General features: G+C 44.3%; 1 protein-coding gene across 12 annotated transcripts in view; it reads left to right on the top strand.

Moving 5' to 3' along the window:
- The window catches only part of PTPRT (protein tyrosine phosphatase receptor type T), a 430013-nt gene that overhangs the window by 328318 nt on the left and 77767 nt on the right, over positions 1 to 23928 (top strand). For 7 of the 12 annotated variants that reach the window (XM_039563312.1, XM_039563314.1, XM_039563318.1 and 4 more), the window contains exons 12-14: positions 4177 to 4450; positions 12888 to 12924; positions 17399 to 17455. In XM_039563312.1, coding sequence (XP_039419246.1) covers positions 4177 to 4450; positions 12888 to 12924; positions 17399 to 17455 — 368 coding nt within the window. The remainder of the gene's footprint in view (positions 1 to 4176; positions 4451 to 12887; positions 12925 to 17398; positions 17456 to 23928) is intronic. The other 5 variants (XM_039563317.1, XM_039563320.1, XM_039563322.1 and 2 more) reach the window with 2 other exon arrangements.

Genomic DNA, 23928 nt, shown 5'->3' on the forward strand with positions numbered 1-23928 from the left:
ACAGCAGCATTATTTGGCTGCACAAAGCCGGGCTGGGGTGGCACTGGGAGCACAAACCCCCTGCTACTACTGCCCTGCAGCACATACATGTGTGGGTTTGACTGCAGTGTTTCCAAATGTGTCCTGACATTAAAAACTGGAATGCAGGAGTTAGTGTGGCTGTGTCATCTTTCATTTCACTGGCACTGAAGTTGTTATCTCATGTAGGAGTTTGAACGCTCTGTTTTTGTTGTCTCTTTTAATATCATTTCTATGTATGACACTGACACTTGTCTCCAGCTGGGCGTTTGCAGCGAGGTATTGATTCCTGCCAGGAAAGCCATGTTAGCTGATACTGGCTGGGAGCAGCAGCTTTGAAGCCTGAGTTGGGGAGAGCCCCAGGAGATCCACGTTACTGCCTGCCTGGTAGCTGGAATAAGAGCTATTAGAAGAGTTTGGAGATCTCCTCCCTTATTTCCATTGCTCACTTGCTTTTTTCATCCTTCCCTCCAGCACCACTTTTTGGAGTACTACTCCTTCTTTCCCTTGGCTGTAATGGTGTTACAAAATTGTAAGGGATAGCAAACTGCAAAGGGTAGACCCTGCTCAGCCCTGACCCAGAGATGTGAGTGCAGCTGAAGGGCTCTTTCAGGGCAAAAGGGCAGATCCTACTCACCAAGTTTATCCTGAGTCAGTGACCAACCACGATCTTGGGGACTGTGGTGTATCCCCTCAAGTTTCCATCTTCTGGAAGCAAAGTTGGATTAGTTTTACTCTTTGAGAAATGTTGTAGTAATGCAGATGGCTTGCTAAACTTTAGGGTGGGTAATTGGACATTTTCTGCTCAGAATTCCCACAGCAATTCCATTTGGGTGTCGGATTGGTGGGGTTTTGCTCCAAGTTGTTCCACACCTCAATGCAGGTGTGGAAGCACTTGCTGTGCTTTGCAGCACTTCGCTGGTTAATGCAGAGAAGTTGGTCTCTGAAAATGACCTAAAGGCAGGCAGGGAAATTCTGCTCCTAGGTGTGAACAAAACAGGAGGAGAAAAACATAACTCAAAAAAACCCCCCAAAAACAGTGATAGGAAAAAATAAAAAGAGTCTGTAGCACTCTGTGTCCTTGCTGGGGTGAACTGGGAATCCTGCCCTTCTGGAGGGTCTAGATGGATCAAGATACTGGGATCAAAACAGAAAGTGAGACCCAGAGTAACCATTTGAAAAGGGAACCAGACCTCAGAGTGATAATCTTCAGCCCAAAGTAAGCTTTGGACTCAGACACGCTCTTGGCTGCTTGACCACTTCCTTTGAGAGTGGCCTCTTGACCAGTACCAGGCTCAGAGAAGAGAGTGAGGCTGAAGGACCCCAAGCCAAGCAGGCAAAGCAAAGCCGAGGGTGCTGTGTCAGTCAGTGTGAGCTGGGGTATAAAGCAGAAAAATGCCAGGAGAGCAGTCAGTGCCCCACCCTAAGTGCCACCAGAGGAGTTTTTTTTAGGCAGAGGGAGCAATGAGAGCAGTGCTAGCTCAGATACCTGTTCCAAGGAAAAGGAGGAAGGGTTTGAGCAGGAGATGAAGAGGATTTTAACTTGAACACAAATGGGACAATTGTTACACCCCAGCTGAATGTTCATGAACATACTGTTGTGCTTCCAGAGGAACCTTGATTAATTTCAAAAGAATAAACATTAAACGTAAATTATCAGGTAACTACAAATGTGAGTTATCCCTGTGAAAGGAAGAAGTATGTTAATAGCTAAGTGGGAAAGAGAAAATGTGAGAGAATAGAGGCAGAAGAGGATCTGTGACTGGGTTCTGTATGTGTCAAAACTCCTGCTCATGATAAAAAAAGTGTCTGTAGTGCTCTAATGATTTGGGAAAGAGTTCAGTTACCTGGCAGTTCATGTCCCTGGGAGCTCCCCTTCTTCAAAGACAGACAGTCCATGGTTTCATGGCTTGCAAGTGGGATAACCAAGAGAATGAGTGTCACTCTCAGGGCTGGGGAGAGAGAATGAGGGAGTTCTTGGCCTCTTTGTAGGATGACAGGAGATTAATATATGTCTATACATAATTTGTGTATGTACCTAAAGGAAACATTTTCTATAAGAAGAAAATGCAAGTGTTTAGGATTGGATGAAACAGAAACCATGCGTTTTGAGGTTAGAAGGCATGGGGCAAATGTCTGTAAAAGTGGCAGCTACAATTTTGCACATGGCTGACAAACAAAATGACAAACTTTCCCAGCAGTGTAGATTATTATTATTGCCAGAGAGAAGGGTCAGAATACGAATGTACACTCTCAGTAAACAGTGGCCAAACCAGCACGGTAAGAGTTGCTGTCGCTGAGATGAGGAGAGGGTTTGTATTGAAAAGGCTTTTGCTTACAGCTCCCACTACATCCTCAATGACAATACTTAAAGTGTTGCTTGGAAACCTGTTTTTGTCTTTTTGAAATTGTAACATAAATATCAGAGAAGGTCTAAAATATTTTATTAAAGGCTCTGATGAACTGTAGGATGAGGACAGTTTTCCAAAACGCTGATGGGCCATCATTAAAGGCTGCAGTCCATGCAGCTGGTGCTCCTGCTACATTAGCTAATGCCAGTGTAAGCACAGCTTCAGTACTGAGTAATTCATAAATTACTCGTGCTTGTACAGATTAGCTGGGATTGTGTCTAGCAGTGGGAGCCAAATGGTTTCCAAGTGCCTCCCTGACCGCCCTGCTGTCAGCAGAGCACGAGCCAGATCCCCACGGGCCCCAGGAACTGGGAATTCAAACAGGAGCTGGGGCTTCTTTCACTCCTCCGTGCTGGAGGTGCCAGAAGCCCGCTTCCCACAGGAGCATTGATAAGCTATTGTTATGCTAGAAATTTCCCAGACCAATCTTTCTGCAACAATGAGCCTGTGAAAGCCGGGACAATGATACACTGCGGGCTGGTCCCAATCTTGGAATCGATCTCCCCTGTCTGCCTGAACAAAGGCCCAGCCTGACACAGACAGGTGAGGGCAGCACATCTGAATAGCCTGACACGAAGTAAAATGACTGCAACCCTATCTTTCTTTGTCAAGTGTGTGAGTGGTGTTAAACAGACAGTAAACCTGCCTGGGCTGTAGCAGCATCTAACTCCAGGGCTTTGTTAGCTGCCTGAGGAGGAAAGAAAAAAAAAAAACAGACTGCATTTGAATGCCTTTTCAGGCTCTTTGAGCCTGGAATAGTAAGCCAGAAATAACAAGATTGCTATTATATATCATAATGGCCAAAAGCTTAGCAGGAATCCAAAAGGATTACCATTTCATAGAGTCAGAGAGAATATGAGGAGTTGTTGTTTCTTGAAACAAAAGTGGATTGAGAGAGCTGTAAAGCCACCTGCTCAGTACATAAACAGTCCTTGAGGGATAGAAGGTAGAAGGAGATTTGCCATTTGGAATTAGAGAACTCTATGTCACAGGATACCCCAAAAAGAGAACCTAGAATCCCAGAATGGTTTGGGTTGGAAGGAACCTTACAGACCATCCAGTTCCAACCCCCTGCCACAGGCAGGGACACCTTCCACCAGACCAGGTTGCTCCAAGCCCTGTCCAGCCTGGCCTTGGACACTCCCAGGGATGGGGCAGCCACAGCTTCACCAGCCTGTGCCAGGGCCTCACCAGGTCCTTATGTGGACATCAAGATATGAGGGAAGGCCAAAAAAAGTGATGTTCTTAGAAGATTCTTTTTGGCCTAAACAGGTTTTTGCACCCTGAAACTATTTCCAAAGGCACCTGACACCATTGCCACCTGCTCGTGCTCTCCTCCACTGCAGTCAGCGTTTGGCCCAAGCAAACAGTTCATGTTTCACTTTGGTGGCTGCAGGAGAAACCATCTGCTTCCCAACATCCAGCACATTAAAAATTCATTCTAGACTGGATATTTTATTAGTTACTCCTTTTCCTAGAGAGTGACATGATTGAAATCTGCTCTGACTTTCACCAAGGTTTATCCTGACTTACTCAATTAAACCAACAGAGCACATGGCCAGCATCTTGCCCCCACAGTGGCTTTCAGTGGCCACTGCCACTGCTACTGGTGTGCCAGGAGCTGTGCCTGCTGGGACACCTCAGCTGTGTGTTTCTGACTTTGCTTTACTCTTGTCCTTTCATTGGAAAGATTCCTGACATTCAAGGCTCTGGGATCTCTAATCTCACCTTTCTCTCTCCCTCCTAGCGTCTACCAACTCGTTGTCAAGGAGGAGAAGCTGCAGAAAGCCCGCAGAGCTGCAGACATCATTGAGTGCTTCTCTGTGCCAGTGAGCTACAAGAATGCCTCCAGTCTGGACTCTCCACACTACTTTGCAGCCGAGCTGAAGCCCATCAACCTTCCTGTCACGCAGCCCTTCACCGTGGGCGACAACAAGACCTACAATGGCTACTGGAACGCTCCCCTTTCCCCTCTGAAAAGCTACAGCATATACTTCCAGGCTCTTAGCAAGGCCAATGGAGTAAGTGCAGGGAAAATTGAGCTGGATCTGTACATGTGGCTGGCCTCTCTGTCCTCCTCATCATTCTTCTTCCTTCTCGATTGGATGCTGGTTTAATTTCTCCTTCTTATTACCCTCTTACAAAAATCTGATGAAAATCAAGCATGCCATTACTTGTCCTTCACTCAAATAAATCTCTCTCTGATGCTCAGATCCAATGAGAAATCTGTTGAGGACCCTGATTCTGCAAAGGCACATGTTGCCATGTGATTTACTAAACGAGCTGCTTAGAATTTAGATACTTTTTTTTTTTACCCTTCCATAAGCATGAATGTCAGAGCAGGGGCTATTGTGCTTTTAAAAGACATAATTGCCATACCTTGATAGTTCACAGTGTTTGTGATTTTGGAGGAGATGTTATGAATTTGGATTACCTTGGAGCTTGCACTTGGCCATATCATAATGCAGCACTTGTGGCTGGGAGTTTCAGCTTGAGTAAGTCAAGTACGGCAGAGGGGACTGTCTGCATGTCTGTCCTACCCCTTTGGAATGCTGTATTTCTATATATCTTTGCTCTGTGATATTGGGTTTAAAATGCAGACTGCACAGGAAACATAGCCTGCCCTATTCTCAGACTCAAATGACAAACACACAGTGCCACAACAGGCCCCATCCCACCACAGGAAAACAGGAGGCCTCTCTTCTCTCTTCCAGCTGAGGATAATTTGTGACCTTTTACCTCTTCTGTTTCAGGTCACTTCAGCAGTGTTCAGGCCAGATCCAGCCTCAGTGGATCACCTTCCTCCCCTTTGGCTCCCCAGCTGTTTTCCATTAATACATAACACAAGAATTTTCTACTCTGCCCTCATGAAGAGTCTTAGAGCATTGTTGGCACACCATTTGTGACAAGGCGTCACAAATTTGGGTAGCAGAGTCTGCCATTATTAGTGTGTTTGCCAGTGCTTTCAGGAATTTAATTTTAACGTAAATAAATTCTCTACAATATCATCCCTGAGAGAGCAAAATTACAAAAATCAGTCAAAGGTGAATGGTGCAGGCTTTAGTGGCTTTTATAGCTGAAATGCAGCTGCACATTGCAGAGGACTGTGATGGTTACACAGGCTGGCAGTGCCAGCCAGTGTTCACAACACATCTTAGTGCTTTACACCCATCATTTATCACCATTTTCTTCCAGAGCTTCAGCTGTGTGGCTGACAAGTACAAAACCTCTTCAACACTGTGCTGGTTTTCACCTTGGTTTCCTTTCTAGTCAATACAGTTTCCTTCCAGCACGGCTCGATTAATTCAGTTTTGGATTTGCCTTTATAAAGGAAATTGTGAAATATATGTATATGTCTCTCTGTTTCTAGTTAGTTCCCCCATGTGTGATAGTTAATTGCTAGTGAATGGATCCCCAGGGAAGAAGGAACTTCATTTGCTTAAGTACAATATGATACTCATAACTGGGTTGTGTGAATGGCAAGGTAGGCTTCCCTTGGCATTCTGGATTCAGGCAGCACTGGTGTTCCTGCTTTTCCTGCACCTCTGGAGCAGGCAGGTTGCAGCTCACCCTACATTGCAGGTGCTAAGGACTCAAAAAAGGATGACTTGCCTGGGCTGTCCTAACAGGAGCAAGATTCTAAAGAGCTTTTTAAGCATAAGTTAATCAAAAGAGTCTTAATGCAACAACGACAGTTCATGACAGGATGAGAAGTGTCCAGCCAGACACGGTAAATTCCTATTTGAGAAAGCAACTTCCTCCTGTGGTAATAATTTATATTTCTACAGTATATGCTTATATATCCTCGAAGGATAGAGGTGTGGGTAAAAGATAGAGTAAATGCCCAAGAGTGGAATATGGATCTTCAGAGGAATAGCTGTGATCCCTTCTGTTTCTTGGTAAAATCATTAAACACTACATGTCAAATATTAGGGTCTTTTGCAGCTGTAAATAGTAAGTTTTTGTTCCACTCCCAGAATTATTTACAGGTACCATTTGTATTTAAAGAGTTATGGGTTTTTTCTTGTCTTTAACCTGAGCAGCTTTGGCTGGTCTTCAAAAAGTCCTACAAATAATTATGGGTGCACCATGGCATTTCTATCCCTGGCAGTGTCCAAGGCCAGGTTGGACGGGGTTTGGAGCAACCCAGGATAGTGGAAGGTGTCTCTGCCCATGGCAGGGGATTGGAGCTGGTTGATCTTTAAGGTCCCTTCCAACCCAAACCATTCCATGAATTTTGATAAGACACATCTGCAAAAAACCTGAAACTATAACAATTTAGCACAGTTAAAGTAGAGCCTTTTGTTCCCTTACCCATGAAAAGCTTACCAGAACATTGCCACTCATTTTTTAATTAGGATTTCCTATAGTTTCATTAATCACTGATGGTTGTGGAATGATGAAATTTCTTTCCACACCTGGAACCTGCAATGAGAAGCCTTCACGCAGTGAACCAGAACATCTTCCTTTGGAAACACAGGGCTCTGGGGAGAGCTTAATTTGAAGAAACAGCCTGGATTTGGTCAAAAAGCTTGATTAGGAGGAGGTTAGGAGTGTTGTAGGAGTTCTGCATTGTTTGAGCTCCTCTGTACATGGAGGGTTGTGCTCATTTGGTGTTCCCGTCTGCTCTGCAGCCATTAGCTCTGATTGTTACACTGAAAGGAACATAATTAACAGCTGGATGCAAAACAAGTGTCGCAAATTGCTGCAGAAGCTTTTCTGCCTTCTCTTGTGCACGGTTTTACTTGTCTCAGAGTCTGAATGAAAGAGCTGTCGCTGCCTGGATCCATCTCTTGGGCCAGTTTGGTCACTGTGGTGCTGCCTCCAGACAGGAGTCTAAGCAGAACACGTGTGAGACAGAGTGGTTTTCAGCTTTGTTAGACAAAACGCTTTCAAATCATGTGAATTTCCCTCCTAGGCACTGTTGACAGCCAGATGCTGAGCTGAAATGCAGCAGAGTTTGAAGCGAGAGATGTTTGATTGTCCCCAGGTCTTTATCTGTCTCATTGCAGGTCTCTGGTTGCTGATCCAGCACCACGCTCCCACGGGGAGAATTTTTGGCTGCTGTGTGAAACCTGCCTGAACTTTTGAGCAGCTCAGAAACCAGAGCTCCTTAAAAAAGTCCTTTCTGGAGGTGCATTTTACCTCACTGAGTTAAAACGAAATCTGTAACGGTGTAGTTGCAATCAGTAACTCTTGGCCATTTTTCCTCGAAATGGGAGATGAGCAGGAGCCTGTGGTAACACAGCTGGGGATGACGTGGGGGATGCTGCCAGCTGCTCTGCCAGCCTGGTGGTCCAACAGGTGACTGATGTCTTCAACCGAGAATTGTGAAAAGTAGCACTGCAGGAATCAATGAGAATATTATTTTTTTTTGAGGGAATGATAGACTCTACCGAGATTCCTATTGATTTTTTGCCTCTCTAATGACTTGTACTACATGCACAATTTGGCAGCTCATTATTATCAGGGGACTTGAGGCTGGATTTCTTGATGCTGACAGGTCTACTCCCAGCACACAGCATTATTCTTCTGGGACTTTTTGGAGGTATGGATAGAGCTGCCAGCAGAGAGGTGCCATTCATCCCTGTGGAGATGGGCATGAAAAAAACAGGGAGGTGTTTCAGTTCAGCACGAGCCGTGCTCTGAAAGATGAAATGGCACCAGGGTTGCCTGCATTGCTTCTGTGAGCTACTAACCAGCTTTGGGGAGCTCTGTGTTCGGGAGGATTTTGGGTGTACAGTTTATCCACTTACATTCACTCCTTCTTAATCTCATCTTGGAGCTGCTGGCACAGAAATAAAGCAGCTGTGGAAACACTTCACTCTTTGGAAGCCCCTGTTTCCACATCTGGTTGACCAGAGGATGTGGACCTGAGTGTTTTCTGCATAATAAATAAAATCCTCCTCCAGCCTACCCCACTTTTGAGAGGTTGAGAGGAGTGGGTATCCAATGATCAACTACAGATCGTTGAAATAACTTCCTACTGTAAATAATAAAAGCCCCCAACCAGTTTGTTAAACCTCCCTTCCCCAAATGACTCAGATACTAAAAAAAGCTGATACTAAAAAATTGCAAAGGCAATAATAGGTTTGGCTTAGTCTCTGGAAGGAAATAGCAGTTTCCTGAAGCTGGCAATAAAAATTATAGGGGAGTCCATTGGCCCTGCACAGACATATGTTAAGACTGCAGACCACTGGCTGCAATGGGATAAAAAAACCCCACACAACTTAGAGCTCTCCTGAACTCGGGAGAAATTTATTGAAGACCAAAAAATAATTCCTTAAGGTTGGACAAACCTATGGCTTCTACCCTGTGTGAAGCAGGTTGCCAACAAGCTCTGTGTATAGCTCTGGGGCGTGGGAAACTGAGGCTGAGGAGAAGAGTGGTGATTCCTTGTCTGGTCCATGCACCAGCAGCAGATAAAATTGCCTGTTCCCAGTGTGAGCTGCCTAATGAAACTGTTCCTGTTGTAGGGCAGCTCCAGTGGCACATCAGGGGATAGCAGGCCCCACCGGTGCTGGCAGGTGGTTCTTCAGGCAAGGCAAGCGCTGTTTGACTGCTGTAAAGTCATCATCATAGTAAAGGAAAGGAGAAATGGTGGGTGTGAAAACAGATGGAGGAAAAAGCTTTGCTGCTTTCATTGTTGTTCGTAGTCTGTAAACAGCAAGCTGTCAGTTTAAAAGAAAAGGGGGAAAAAAAGATCATGTGGCCTTTTAGGTTGTGAAGACGCAGCTGTCACATAAACATATGTCCTGCTGCCCTTGTAGCCCTTTTCTGCAGAAAATTTTTCCCATCCAAACACTGAAGAGACAGAGGCAGAACTTGTCTTGTTATCATCCATTTCACTTGAGCAAAATGTGCATTTAGGAACCTCAGTAATTAGTAGACAGCAGCAGCTCCTTCGCTTCTAAAGTGGAAGAATAAAGCTATATTAAAAGAATGTTTTAAAAAGCCCTGGAAATTCAGGGGAATGCTAAAGCAGGCTCATGGTGTGCAGTTTCCAGGCTGTGGGCAGGAGTTGTGGGGGCAGAGGGGGCTTGCCCAGCTCCTCAGCACAGGACTCTCTCCAGAGGGTGTCCAGGTTGTGCTGGTGGTAGGTGCAGGTCCTCCCTCCAGGAACAGGCTGCCAGCACCCTGAACCACAGTGCTCATATGTGTCCATGTGGTGTGTGGACTTAAAAATACAGTCAGGGTTCAGCCTTGAGTGAGGGTGCACCGTAATCTTCTTTTACTTATAGGTAAATAAGCTCCAGAAAACAAATCTCCAAAGACAGGTTGAGGTAGACATGGATGGGCTTATTTTGCAGTGAGCTTTCAGGATATGGAGCATGTTGGAAGGTGGGGGTTGGATCAAAGGCTGCAGGATGTAGTCATGAAGCATTTTCCTGTTCCAGGATCTCAGTGAAAATGTGCCTACATTGTTCCATTACTGTTTGGCTGTAAAATGTCTGCCTCAACCCGGCAGTGATACAGAACTGGAGCAGTACTGGCATCTTAATTTAAGGTATTCCTGTGAGCTCAGCCATAATATGAAACAGATATGCAGAATATGCAGGCTCTCAGGTCATCATTAAGATCGTTGTAGATATACAAGGCCTTGTAAAACTTCTGTGGTGTCATGAAATGGAAATCAAGTATTGCAGCATTTGAAAGAATGTTCAGAAACAATGCAGAGACTGAAATTTGGGGAATTTTTTTTTTCTAAAACTTCCATTATTATCCCTTTATTTAATTATTTTTCTTGCCATTGCTTTAAGCAGTCTGGATGGATCATTGATAATTACCTGCATTGTTTATTCCTGCTTTGCTGGTGGCTAAAGAGAAGCACCTGGCAGTGATAGAACAGGAAGTAGTGTGTACAAATTGAAAGATGGGAAAAGTAGATTAGGAAAACAACAAAAAAAAAAGCATTGTTCCTGCCTATGGCACTTTAATGTTCATTCCAACCCCTTAACATTCTATGATCTTTACTGTGTACAGGAAAACACCTTGAAGCAAAAGTAATATTTTTCATAAAATGAACATGATTGCAGGAAAGTGGTTTTACTGGTTTGCTTGGGGGGGATTGGGTTCGAGGTTCTTTTTTTTGGGGGGGAAGTGTTATTTATTTTTTCTGTTTCTTGTTGAAACATCTCATGGAAACTTACAATTCTCAGTATCAACCAAAGAAAAGTAGAGTAAATTTAAAGAGATCTCGTTTTTATGAGACACCAAAGAGATGAGCAGTGGGGAGATGAGTGGAAAGCAATGCAATATCCAGCCCTAACCCAGAATATGGACTAAGTTCAAGTCTTTAAACTTCAGCACCCCTGGGAGCTGGGAGCCTCGTGTCTGTGCAGGTTCTTTGATCTTTTCCTTCCCAGCAGATGCAATTTGAAATGAAGTTCTGAAGTCCACGTCTTGTTCCTCTAGCCCTTGCTTTTGGCAGTGCCAGTTCTCCTAACAGCTGTGGTTGTGCTCAATGCAGCGATCAGTGGATGCAGATGCAAGCAGAATAAATTCTGTCTTCCCAAATCACCCCGTGGGAGGGTCTCGTGCAGGAATACCCACACATTCAAATGAGATCACTCTAGACTCTTCTTTTTCCAGCCTTGACTAATTTCTCCAGCTTTCTGTTACACTCTGAAACCAGCGGAAAGCAACAAATACACAAGAAAATTTTCCTCAACAAAATGTGAGCAAGCGTCCACTTACTTTAGACTGCAGAAATCCTATCTCGTTATTTTTGTGTTACTCTTCATTGCTGATTTTCCAGGTCACCTTGTTGTAGATCAGAAACTACATCAGGATGTCTCTGAGTTCTGGTTCCCAGCATTATGTGCAGAGCCAGCTCTGAAAACAAAGCTGCGCTTTTCCTTCTCCATACATCACAAGTGGCAATAAAGACTTTGGATTTCCAGAATAACTGGCAATTCAAACTCGTTACCCACTAGGCAGAGGGGCGTGGGGAGCTCTGTGTGCAGCTGTGGTGGCTTTGCAGTGCCAATGTTTGTGCAGGTTGTGCAAGGAAGCTGCCTTTTGAGGGTCAAAGGGGTGTAACCAAAGAGATGTCTCTGGTTTACTGGGATAGCAGGGCTTCAGTCCCACTCTGGAGCACACACAGCTGGGAAATAGGCATGGTTTGTCCTCAGGGGTCCAGGAACTTCAGAGAGTTTGAACGCAAAGCCAAAGGGAGGGTTTGTCCTTCTGAGCATCTCGTTGTCTTTAGACTGCACAGAGGGACTTGTATCCAGATTGTGTAGCATCACAGAAAGGCATCAGAGGGAATTGCTCCTGTGAGTCCCATATTTCCTTGCATGGATTCTGCAATCATCCCCTTCCTATGAGCAACAAAAGTGTGAGGAGAAAAGCACAGTAGGGCTGGGTGTGTCTGCTCCAGCCAGGGAGGATTTGTCACAGACAGAGCAATTTTCTCCAAGAGCAAATTCAGATTTCCACAAGGTTTGTCCAGGTGTTTGAGGACGGGAGGAGGTGCTCAGCAGTGCTTTGCTGGGTTGTTGTTTCCAGAGCGCAGACAGCATCCATATTAATGGAGCATTGTTAACACAGTAATTTATGCGGGATTCATTACACCTGAGACATGTAGAGGCATAAAGAGCTCTGCAAAGCCTGCAGCAGATTAGTGCCTGACAGAGGCAGCTCTTCAACCAAGCAGCACATTCCTGTTTGGATGGCAATCACAGGCTGGACAGCAGCAACCCCTGCCAGGAAGGGCTGTGCAATGAGGAGCTGGGGACTCCACAAAGGTTGTGTTTGCAGCGGAGGTGGCCTGAGAAAGCTGCCGAGTTTGAGCTGTTTGTGAAGCCAAATACAACATTCAGATCCAAATCCTGTTTCTGCAGCTCTGCAGGCTCCAGGGTGGGTTGAACACAAAGCGTTGGGTTTTGTCCCAGCTCTGCAATGAGGAGCTGCAGTGGTGAGGGTTGTTAGAACAGCTTGTTTGGCAGAGGCAGCAGCACAGAATGTTGGTCTGCTCCACATCCATCAGAGAGCTGAAATATTCAGATGACTTCTTTGGTGTCTGTTTGCCATGTGTTTAAATAAATACCCAATTTGCAAAATTTGCAGTAATGGTGCATGAAAATGAGATGTACAGTGGCGTGTGCTTCTGACCCAAGGCTTGTCAGTCTATTACAGAGCAGGTCATTTAACTGGGAAATTCTATTAGCTAATCAGGCACTTAACGTGGGACCCATCACTCACACATGGAGCGTGGAGAAACGTGTTGTCACTCCCAACTTTTCAATACTTAAGAGAACCAACTGCAGGCAAGTCCAGTAGTGTGGAGTGTTTTATGCAACAAAAACTGTTGGTGGTATTTTTCAAGGATGAAGTGCAAGAAAAGATACATATATTTTTAGTAGCTTTTAAAAGGAGTGTGTGTTTACTGTTGATGGGCAAATTACACACTGTGATGTTTTCCTATATATTTTTCTTGTGTTTTTTATTTTTCAGGAAACAAAAATCAACTGTGTCCGGCTTGCAACAAAAGGTATGTGGGTCTCTCTTTCCTGCAAAACACAATGCCAGAAATGTAAAAACTGCAGTGGTGGCACAACTTGATTACAGTTCCTAGCCAAAGAACCAGCCGCTTTATTTCCTCTTTTATTTTATATTTTTTAAAAGGAAGATTGCAAAGGCAGAACAACCATTTCCAGGACCACTCCACTATATTTGTGGCCTCTGTTATTTTTTTAACGCAGGGTATAATTCTCTGTGGTTCTTCCTTTCCCTCATTCTGTTGACAGCTTTTCTGTCCCGAGGACTGTTCTTGCTGTTGGCAGAACATCACTGAAAAAGTGACATTGACTTCCTATTCAATTTGTTCTCTCCACAACTGTACAAAGTAGATAAGAGGAGATCTCATGTAAGCCTAACCTTGTACACAGTGGGGCACAATTCTTACGTCACAGCATTTTCATGCTATAATTGAACAAACTAGGAGAAAGCGTTCCTGATTTTCACTGTGGTGAGCTCAGAACAGACCAAGCTGACGGGTCACACAGCCCTCAGTGAGCAAACCTGAGACAAACAGCCCCAGGGTGGTTCACAAGGTGTAGCTCTTGAGGGACCAACAGTGAGAGTGTCTGAGCTCCTTCTTAGTGTTTACAGCTGCTTTTAACTCTTCTAAAGATTTCAAAATCACCCCAGGGGCTACTTCTCCAGAAAAGATGTCAGACACCAATTTATTTGTAACACAGAGGAGTAGCTGTAAAAAGATTTCCCCAGCACATGTTGTAGTCTCCCAAGGAGCTGTAGGGAAATGCTGGGGTACTGCCATGGGCCGTGCTACAGATGACTCCCCATTCCCAAACTTTGCTTGGCCAGCTTTCACATGACAGCAAAGCAGCCAGAGTGCAAGACCTGCATGGCTGCCTGTGGAGGCTCCGGAGAGTTCGCCAAAATTGGCAGGAACCCAGAAATCCTTGAGGAACCATCCCATTTTTTTCTAGTCTTTTCATTCCTTTCTGACTTGTGGCAGAAGTTAATGACTTCAAGGTCCTTTCTCCTGATCCTTTCTGCACCTGCACTTGAAGAGGAGTTGGGAGGGCTCAAAGAAACCCCATTAGCCACTGGATAGCAGAAGAAGATTCTTCCATCTCCCTGTGGAGACGTCCCCAGGCTGTCACAGACAGCCAGGCACTGGGGTGGCAGGTGCTGTGTGAAGTTCCCACTGTGCAGCTGTTTTCCCTGCCCAGACTTGGTAATGCAGACTGGTGGGGCTGTAAGCAGTTGTGTCACCACTGAAAGCTGAGGAGGAGGAGCCATTTCTCCCCTTTCTCCTTCTCATCTGTGGTTCTGGTGCTCCCCATATCCTCTTGTTCCTTTCCTGTTTAAAAGTTCCATGTAAAATCTTTATTTAAGTCATTCTCTGGGTTACAAACATTCTATGTGTCTTGGTCTATGTGTCTCATTCCTCTCCAGTTTTCCCATCTGGTAGTGATGTGACCATTTCAAATACCTGATTTTGGCTTTCTGGTGGTAGAAAGAGCAAGAGCAGGACTGGGTGAAATTAATCTCCACAAGCTTTTCCAATAGCATAGTCTCTTCAGGAGATCAGAGATACTGCACTAATTAATTTTTGGAAACCTGTAGTTCCTTCCATTTCAGTTGTTCATTTTTCTGGAGCTGTGGAAGAATGTTGTCATGCTAGCAGGAAATATATTTGTTCTGTCACTATTCGAAAGAAAATAACTTAGCTTGAAAAATCCCATTCTGGCATGATTTTGTGTGCACTCTCTGATTTGGGTATGTCAGCAAAGTGTCCCATAAGTGTTTGACCTTCAGTTGACTTCTGCAAACTGAGATAATTTTCACTAACTTCGTTAGGTCACCAGCAAGAGTCACTGAGCCACCCTCATTCTGTTGTTTCTGAATGCCATCTCTTTTTTTAAAAAGAATCTCCTGCTAGGATTAATTTAATAAGAGATACAAAAGAGATGGGTAGAGCCTGAGGATGTCTAGAGCCACTGCTTTTTGGTGATCTTATTCTTTAGCTTTTTCTTTTTTGACTTGAATGGAAAAGGACAAGAAATGATGGTAGTTCTAGTGTTTATTCTCGCTGTCTCAATTCATATCACTTTTGATTTATATCACTTTTGATTCGTATCACTTTTGACTTATAGGTAGATGTCTTATTCCTCTGTGTGGAGTGCAGAAATCTCTGTGGAAATTCTTTTCCTCTTGCCCTCACTCTGAATTGCAGTGCTGTAACTCCCAGTGCCTGGCCCTCAGCACAGCCCCTGGGATGCCCCAGCTGTGGCTGGTTTGAGGCAGGTTTAGCTCTCCAAAGGAGCAGTGCTGGGTGCAGCTCGCAGGCAAGGCAGTGCCACAAGCTGGGGTTGATAAAGTCACGGGACCTGCCGCTGCTGGCACCTGGGCAGGGCCAACAGCTGAGCAAAGTGGTTCTGTGAGCTTTCCCATAGTTTCAGACTTCCATATGTCCTGAGGCTGCATTCCCACCATGCATTAACTCCATATGGATAAAGGGGCCAGCCCCTGGAGAGGGGTGTTGTACCTGCCCTCTCTCTGCAGTGTGCCAATGCACAGAGACACAAAACTGTAATGACACAGTGTCCTGATCAAAGACTGATAGCTGGGATGTTCTAGATGACCTCCTGTGTCTGTGCTGTCTCCTGTCTGCTCATTATATTGATTATCCTTAGTGGCATCGCTCTGAACTCCCCTTTATTTGCATTGGTGTTTTTTTGAGGATAGAATAAGCAAACCTGAAGTCTGCCTTGAACAGAATCAACAGAGCTGCCTGTGAGGATGCCACTCTGGTGTCTTGGGTAGGAATTGGGAAAAAAAAAAAAAAAACATTTTTTGTAGTCAGGATAAATCTCAGCATTAAAAGCTCTGCTTTGAGTTGGCACCAGAGGGAAAAAAAAAATTGTTTTGATGCAAGAAAATAAATACATAGTACTGGTGCCAGACTAAATGTTCACTTTGGAATAGAGGCCTAATTTTCCCATTCCTAGATATTTGATACTGCAGCAGCTCCATTAGCACCAGTGAAATGAGTTCTGATTTACACCACTGACAGGAAGATTAGAATTGAGGCGTGTTTAAGGAAGGCAAGTATTCTCTTGAAGTACTGGATTAACAAGGGCACTAAACGTGAGTGTGGGAGTAATCATGCAGTGAAATGTGTTAGGCATGTGTTACTGGGGGATTGTAACACATCCTGGGTGTTGCTGCAAGGCACCTGCTCAGAAGCTGAGTCGCTTTAATTACTCGAGAGACGCACGGGGCTGTTCCACTCCTCCAGCAGGCTGCCAGGGAATTAGCTTTTCTGTGCCACAGCACCAAGAAAAGAAAAGCAGAGAACTCCTTAAAAAGTGGTTTAGTCCACTAAAGCAAAAATTTTGGAGGTTTCCCAGTTTTCTTCCCTCCTCTTTAGCAAGAATCAGGCTGCTCAGATCAGCCCCTTTCAGCTCAGCCCAGCTTCCCAGCTCTCCTGCAGTGCTCTCTCTGCATGGTTCCCTGTGTGCTGCTCCTGGCTAGATGACCTTGATCCTTGTGGTGGCAGGAAAAAACTCTCAAATCCTTTTGTATTGGGTTATTAAATGTTGGGAGGAGGGGGGGGCATCAGCATTCCAGAGCACCCGGTCCTCCAAAGCAGGGCCAGCAGGTCCCCAGCTGGGCCAGCACATCCACTGAGCTCATTTCCCTCCATCCAGTGCCTCCATGTAGGGCTGGGTGGTGCCTGTGGGAAGGGCCAGGGGCAGGGACTCACCATCAGCCTTTGCTGGATGATCCATCAGAAAGCTCCCTGCGTTTGTCCAGTCTGTGTAGCCATCCCACACTTTGCCAGCATGTTAAACACTATTAACCTTTTGTATCTACATATGTATTTATTTTCAGATTCATTGGTCTCAGATCTCTTGCCACTTCTCTCCTCACATGGGCTACTCCTTTTTTTTTTTTTTTTTTAATTACTGGACTAATGTCATCTTTCACAGCATTAGGCACTTGGATGCATCTCATTAACATAAAACACTCTTTAAAAATGTTTATAATTAAACCCCAATTTATCAGCTCTCTGCCATACAATTTTCATTCAGACGGGTTATTTATAGGTTTTGCCGTTTGGTTTCCTTGACAGCATTTGTTTTAATATGTCCCATTCTTTCTGAATTAACTGACTTGTTCTCCCTGTCTTAAAGCAACATATTTGTATCGACACTTTATTAGAGAAAATTGCAACCTCTTTACAAGAGGTAATCGCTTGCTCTTGGTTTCCTAAAGTGCATTAAATCAATTTCACAGTGTAATTGAAACCAAGGCAGAGGGCTCATTAATGGTTCCTTATCTCCCGATACTGATTTCTTCTTTCCTTAAAATGTGAGTTCTTGCAAATGAAAGAATGGAACTATAATAACCATTATGAGGTACATTTTTATTTTTTTTCCTTTTTTTTTTTCTCGTGCATGCTGCCTGGGAACCATTTTGCTTGTTCTTAGCAGTGCTAGGTAGACAACAGGTGACCACGCGAAACCCGCCCAGCCTCTTGAGCACAGGTGATTATCAGTTCAGGAAAAGGAAAATGGTCAAACTTCCAGAGGTCTGAGCAGCTTCATGACTTCTTGTTTAATCCTTGTTTTGCATGAGAAATTACTTTTCCAGTTACTCCCACTACAGTATAAAGGGGGCAGTGCTTTCATGGTGCTCCTTCAGTGCCGCGGTGGAGATCTGCCTGTGCTGAGGGTCAGCTGGGGGACTCAACACCTCTTAAATCTCCACAGGAGCACTTGAGTGTGATGGAAGAGCCCCGTGGATCCCACTCTGCACAGGCTGAGTCTCCCCCTGAGCATGTAGGGAGCTGAGCTTGCATTTCCAATTAAAGGAGCTGTGCCATTTTCTGGGGCTGATTATTGCGCTTATTCTTAGACAGCTGGGTCCTGCTGTCAGAGAAATGATGGCAAGAAAAGAACAACTTGATTCTGTAAGCCCTCTGTAGAAGAACAGAGGAACTATAGAAACTATAGAAACTGTAGTTTCTATAGAAACTTCTGCTGGAGCCAGAGATGCTGCAGAATTGAGCCTCAGCAGCACCAAGTCATTCACAGTGGGGACATTCAGAACCTCTCAAGGGTTTTGCAGTTTCCATCAGAATGAGCTTGGAGGTCTGTGTGCCATAAAATTGCCCCATAATATGTAACACTGGGACCAGGATCATCATCAACTCCAGAAAATTTAAATACAGAGAGGAGATCCCATCAGCATGTGGAAATAGGTTCTTCTGCTTCAGGCTGATGTGCATAGAACGAGTGGCTGGGATGTTACAGTGTTACACATGATTAATGGGAAAGCAGGGCTGGTTTTTCAGTTTTTAGATGGATTACATTTCTCTAGGAATAGTCCTCTCCCAGTGCTGCATGGTTATTCCTGCCTAGTTATGACTTCCTCACCAACAACTATTTCAACTGCACATCAGGACAGCTGTGATGATACAGGGGCAAAAAAGGTGCTGGGATTATTGGGAAGTTCAAATGTACTGGAAAAAAAGGTCTTGATTTTTTTGTAGTGCATCAGCACAGGAAGAAGGAAACTTCCTGCAAGAATGTTGAGATCTCAGTGAAGAACCTGGGTCTGAAATGTGACTTGGGCTGGGGGGGGAGACTGCAAAAAATCAGTGGAAAATGAGGAAGGTAAAAATTCCTGCTGTTCACACCCAGTTTTGCCGCACATGAAAACTGTTCATTTAATAACTCCTGCTCCCTCAAATTCATTGAAGAGGCTTCTTTGTTTCCTGAAATACATTCTGGTTTTGTAGACAGATAATGTATTTTTTAAACAGATCTAATCCCACTTCAAATCTGTTTGTTACTGCATTTTGTCTTCTAACACACTGGAATATTATTCCTTTGACAGGTTTATTCTGTTTTGCGCTATTTATTTCAGATGAGTTTATCACGCTTTTTAAGTTGAATACATGGAAATGTTTGGTTGGTTTTTTTTCCCCTGAAAAATCTCTGCCTTCTAAAAGTTATTTTTTAGCACCATTTCGTGTATCACAATCCCTTTAGGGGCGTCTTTATGCCAGGGAGCTAAAGGCACAGCTTTGAATTAGTGCAGAACCTGGTGCAGAATGGGGTGAGGCCACGAGTGAGCTGAGTTTGGTATCTCCAGCCCAGTGTCCAGAGGACATTGCCTACTCCAGAGCTCTAGTGCATTGCCAGACCCTAATCTTGGGCTCCTGAATTCAAATAAGAAGCTGGAGGGAGGGGGAGAAGAGGCACGGTGCTTAAGATAAAATTTGGGATAGTTTAGCAACATGAGAGTCTGACAACATCACTTTTATCATTCAAAGCATCCACTGCCAGGTCACACTGGGTACCTTCAGGGGAGAAGGGTCTTTGGAGAAATGAAAATAAAATATATTATAACCCTCCAGGAATCAAAGCAGGCAAGGATTTACCTGGAGCTGTGTGGAGGTTCTTCTCCCTTTTCAAGACCCACCTGGTGGGAAAGGATGCTCTTGGCCATGGTTGTAGCTGGCCAAGAGCTGATCCAGTGCACATTCTTCTGTTTGCAGATAGATTGGTAGCCAGATAAAGGAGTGGGAGTTAAAGAAAAGTCAGTAGTTGGACGTGAAAGCCACAAGTGAAGGTCAAATTAAGAAAAGATTTCCTTTGGTTTTGTTTTACTTAGTTTGAATGCGGGGAGCATTGGACGATTCCTTGCTTGTGAAATTTAGGAGCTTGTTTTTCATCTCTTCTGCTTCAAAGTTTGCAGGAAGAACTCTTTGAATATTTGTCCCTTGAAGCCTCTTCTGCACAGGGGCTGAGACCTGGCACAAGGAGGGGGCTCTCATGTTTTAGAGGACAGCAGTGTTTTGTGTTCCTGACCTTCACACCCTCACACCAACTCACTTGGGTGATTTTTTTGTCTCCATTTCCTGATATCTGCAGATCCTTTCTAAGGTGGGTCAGCCACTGGGAAGGTATTGCAGATCACTTAAAATGATTTTCATAAATAGATTATCATTGTCAGTGTCCTTTAACAACACTTCCAAAGGCATGAGAGAACCAGACTGTTACAAATACATTATGCCTGTTTCATTAAATAGATTTTTGGATAAGCCAATATTCAGAAACAGGGTTGTTATTAATGAGCTTCTGAGCTTCTTATATGAGCTGGACATTTAAAAACTGTGTGGTTCCATTAGGATATGTGATAAAATCACAAGGTAGGTGTGAGACTGTTTTGTAGTACTATTGTAGAGGAAAAAAGAAAAATCTTCATTCCAGACATGCCTGAAAGTGCTGCTCCAGCTTGGCAGAGCACAGGAAGTGTGCTGGTGTTTCATGCAGCACTCGTAGAGTGTGTACACAGACTCCCTAACCCTGCCCAGCTGACTCCCTGTTGCTGGAAGAGGGCTTTTGCTGGAAGAGAGAGTTCTCCTTTCCATGCTGCTCGCTCAGCTCAGGGTGAAGCCTCACAGGGCAGGTTTTTGGAGGTCACCGTGGTACTTGAAGCACCTTCGTCCAGTTGGGCTCAAAAGGTGGTTTTATTTCAGTGTTCACTTTCTGCCCAGCCCTGGGCTTGGCTTTGCTCACTGGTTTTGCAGCTTCTGCAGCTGCTGTGGGTGTGGAGTTTTCATGATAATCATGGTGAGAGCAGGGTAACTGCTTAGAGGGGGCTGACTGGGGCAAAAGTCAGTAATTGTGGAGAATCTGTTCTATACCCATAACATTGTCAAACACTGAGAAGTTTTTGCCTGTGTCAGTCAAAAGGTTGATCTTCCTGTGTCTAAGACTTCACAAAAATTAAGTCAAATCTGTAAATTTGAACTTGTCAAATTGGTAATTGGACTTGTTTTCTATTTTTATAATTTTGAGCTAGTTTTTAAATACAGTTCTGCAAAAGTGAAAAGTTAAAACAGAAACATGCTCTCACCCCCCGAACCATCAGTTGTTGGCAGCTCTTTAGCTGAGCTCTTCCTTCAGGGAAATATTATAACCTTTCTTATTCTTGGGGACCATATATCTGCCTTTAGCACAAATTAAGTGCTCCTGTTCTGAAGAGAGAGGAAGAAAAACGGGAGGAGAAAAGCAAAGCCCTTGTGGTGGATTTGCCTGGAATGTCCAGAATCAATTATTCACTTACAGCTATTTTTTAATTCTCATTCAGCTTAGCAATGCTGATCTTGATGCCTCACGGTGTGTTTACCCTCATCCTCCTACAGATTCCACCTGTAAGCCTGAAAATCCCTCATACAAATTCTGGTCTGTCTTTCTCTCCAGGACTGCTTTGTTTTGCTGCTCTCTCTGCTCAGAATATGGTTGAAAGCTTTTGGCTCTCATCATTCTGTCTATTACTTTTGAGCTTTGTGAAAGGAATGAGTGTGTCTCATTATAGGCTTAAGCTTGCACTGCTTGCAGTCTTCAATAACTGGAGGTGGAAAATTGGTGTAGTGACGTTGTGTGTGGTGATCCTCTTCGTGATATTCATTTATTTAATGAATTGCAACAAAGAAACATCCAAAGTGGAATCTGGCTTCCAGATGTGATGAGCTGTTCCAGTCTGTTGGCTCATGATACATGGAGGCACCAGCATCCTGCAAAGTTTTTTTTTTTTAGTCCTAATACACTTCTGGAGGGTGTGGTCAGCTGACACCCAGGGCTGGTGCTGGCTATTTCCACATCAGGATGTAAAAAGGTGCCTTTCCACCTTTATCTCAGCGTTATCACTCCTGGAAGTACCTGTCTGCCCTTGTGTTTGCACGTCAGACTGTGTTTTACAGGTACAGATATTATCAGGAACTGAAAACTTGAGGGAAAAGATTTCTTCATGCAGAGCTGCTTTAATAATTTGTAGGCCCCTCACATAGAAAGCACCATAAAAAAATAAATAAAGGAAATCATGTTTACAAGTGATTCGAGAATAGCTGTCTTTTGAATACAAGCCTCTAGGTCTATTAGGAGATTTTACATTCAGCCCACTGCCTGGCCATTATGTGCTGCAAAGAAATTACTCTGATTGTGCAGATCATTTCAATGCATAATGACAGGGAACCTGATATTTTTCATTAATTTCTCTGGGTTAAATAATGCTCTGAAGTAATTTTTCTGATTGTTTTTTGTTCCAAGAGTGAATTTCTCTCTGAAGAAGCTGTGTTCTTAGGTGTTACAATTTTGAAACCACACCTCATCATTGCCACACTTGTTTCCTTGCTGGGTCTTTCCTGTCACCTGGTGATGGCTGAACCTCCCATTTCTTGTGTTGCTTCTCTCAGTTTGTCCCTCCCTTCTCCACACTTGCATTGGCCTTTTCTTGATTCTGAGTGTTTGACCCAGCTGCCCTTAGAATCATTGATTTGCTTTCTTGTCTCCTCTTGTTAAGCTTTGGGATGCTTCTGTCTCCTACAGTGTCTTAGCTACTGATGATTGTGGTACCACTTCCATTGCAGGACTTTGTTCTCTGTGCCTCACCTGGAAACCTCACATAAATACCTGACTTTTCCTCCTGCTTATGGATCTCTTGAATTCTTTTTGCTGGCAGTGTCATTTTTTAAAATGCAATATTGTAATTGCTGCCTAAAGTAAAGAATGTTTCAAATTGCAGTTTGTGAAATAGGTCTTGTGGGAGAAACCTGTATTATCAGCCCTGCTCAGCTGCATGCACTCAGTAGTCATTCTTTCCTGGATGTTTTTCAGAGTGCTGCTTCCACAGAGGAGGTTGCTTTCTATCTGGTGGCTTGTTTTCAAATAATAGACCTGTGCAGAAATTGCTTGGAGTGAGATTGCCATGGTGTCTTTCCCTTAGATGCCACTGCTGGTTTTCCCCCAGAGGGCACTGCCCAGGCTCCCCAGGGAATGGGCACGGCCCCGAGGCTGCCAGAGCTCCAGGAGCGTTTGGACAGCGCTGCCAGGGATGCCCAGGGTGGGGTTGTTGGGGTGTCTGTGCAGGGCCTGGAGCTGATTTGATGATCCTGATCTGTCTCTTCCATCTCAGCATATTCTATGATTCTATGAACCAACAGCAGCATGGCCAGATTAGACCTTAATTAAAACCTTAATTAAACCATCAGTGTGTGATGATCCAGAAACCTGACTTCTCATGGGCTGATGAGTTGGACCGCTCTGGGAAATTGGCCCTTTGCCCCTGCCCTGCTCTCCTTGCATCTCTGCAGCACCACCAGAACTGTATCTCCCAAGAATGTGCTTCCTGTCCTGTCTTCTGTCTCACTGCAAGATGCTGGATCTCGGAGTTTTGGAAGGGATTGAGGAGAAACAAAGTCAGTTGGGTTGCTAGGAAAGGACTAAAATGGTGACTGACCAATGGAGTGCTGGGTGAATGTCAATGCCTGTGAAAGTCAGACCACTGCTCTGGCTCCTGGGATGGTGCATTTTGTACAGTACATAAATGAGTATCTCTGAGAGCAGTAGCCTGCTGGAGTAGATAAGGCACAGATAGGGAGTCAGGGGACCTACAGCCTTCACTCCTCTGGCGCTGCCTTCTATCATTTGCCTTCCTTATTAAGAAAGCAAGCTTAGGGCAGAAAATTGTCCTGCTTTGTGTTAGTGCAGAGTAATGGGGTCCTGACCTCAGTGGTCACACGCTAATAACAGTGGTGACCCGCTCTGTGTCTTATTATTCCAGCATCCAGCTTCTGTTACAAGGAACAATTCATTCCAGGAAATGTGGTGGAAGTAACCACTAGAAAATACAGTTGTAGTTTGTTTTCATTCCTTTTTAATGCCAGAAATATATAAACATGATTTTTCAGAAAGAAAAGGGTGGCCCCTTAAGTACGGTAGTGCAGAGCTTTGCAAGTGTGTTTAAAGATGTTTGTATGAAATGGCCATCTGAGCAGTTTTCATGGGCTGCTGTGCTCAGAGGATTTCAGATCCTGCATCTCTATAAAGGAGAGAAGCAAAACTGAATTCTAAACCAGCATTTCTGTCAGGAGCAGCAGAAGTCATCTCCTGCAAGAAACAGCTCACAGAGCTCCACCTGCCAGGATAGGAATGTTCTTACCTACAGC

Source organism: Corvus cornix, chromosome 20, assembly GCF_000738735.6.
Source record: "Corvus cornix cornix isolate S_Up_H32 chromosome 20, ASM73873v5, whole genome shotgun sequence".
Taxonomy (NCBI): domain Eukaryota; kingdom Metazoa; phylum Chordata; class Aves; order Passeriformes; family Corvidae; genus Corvus; species Corvus cornix.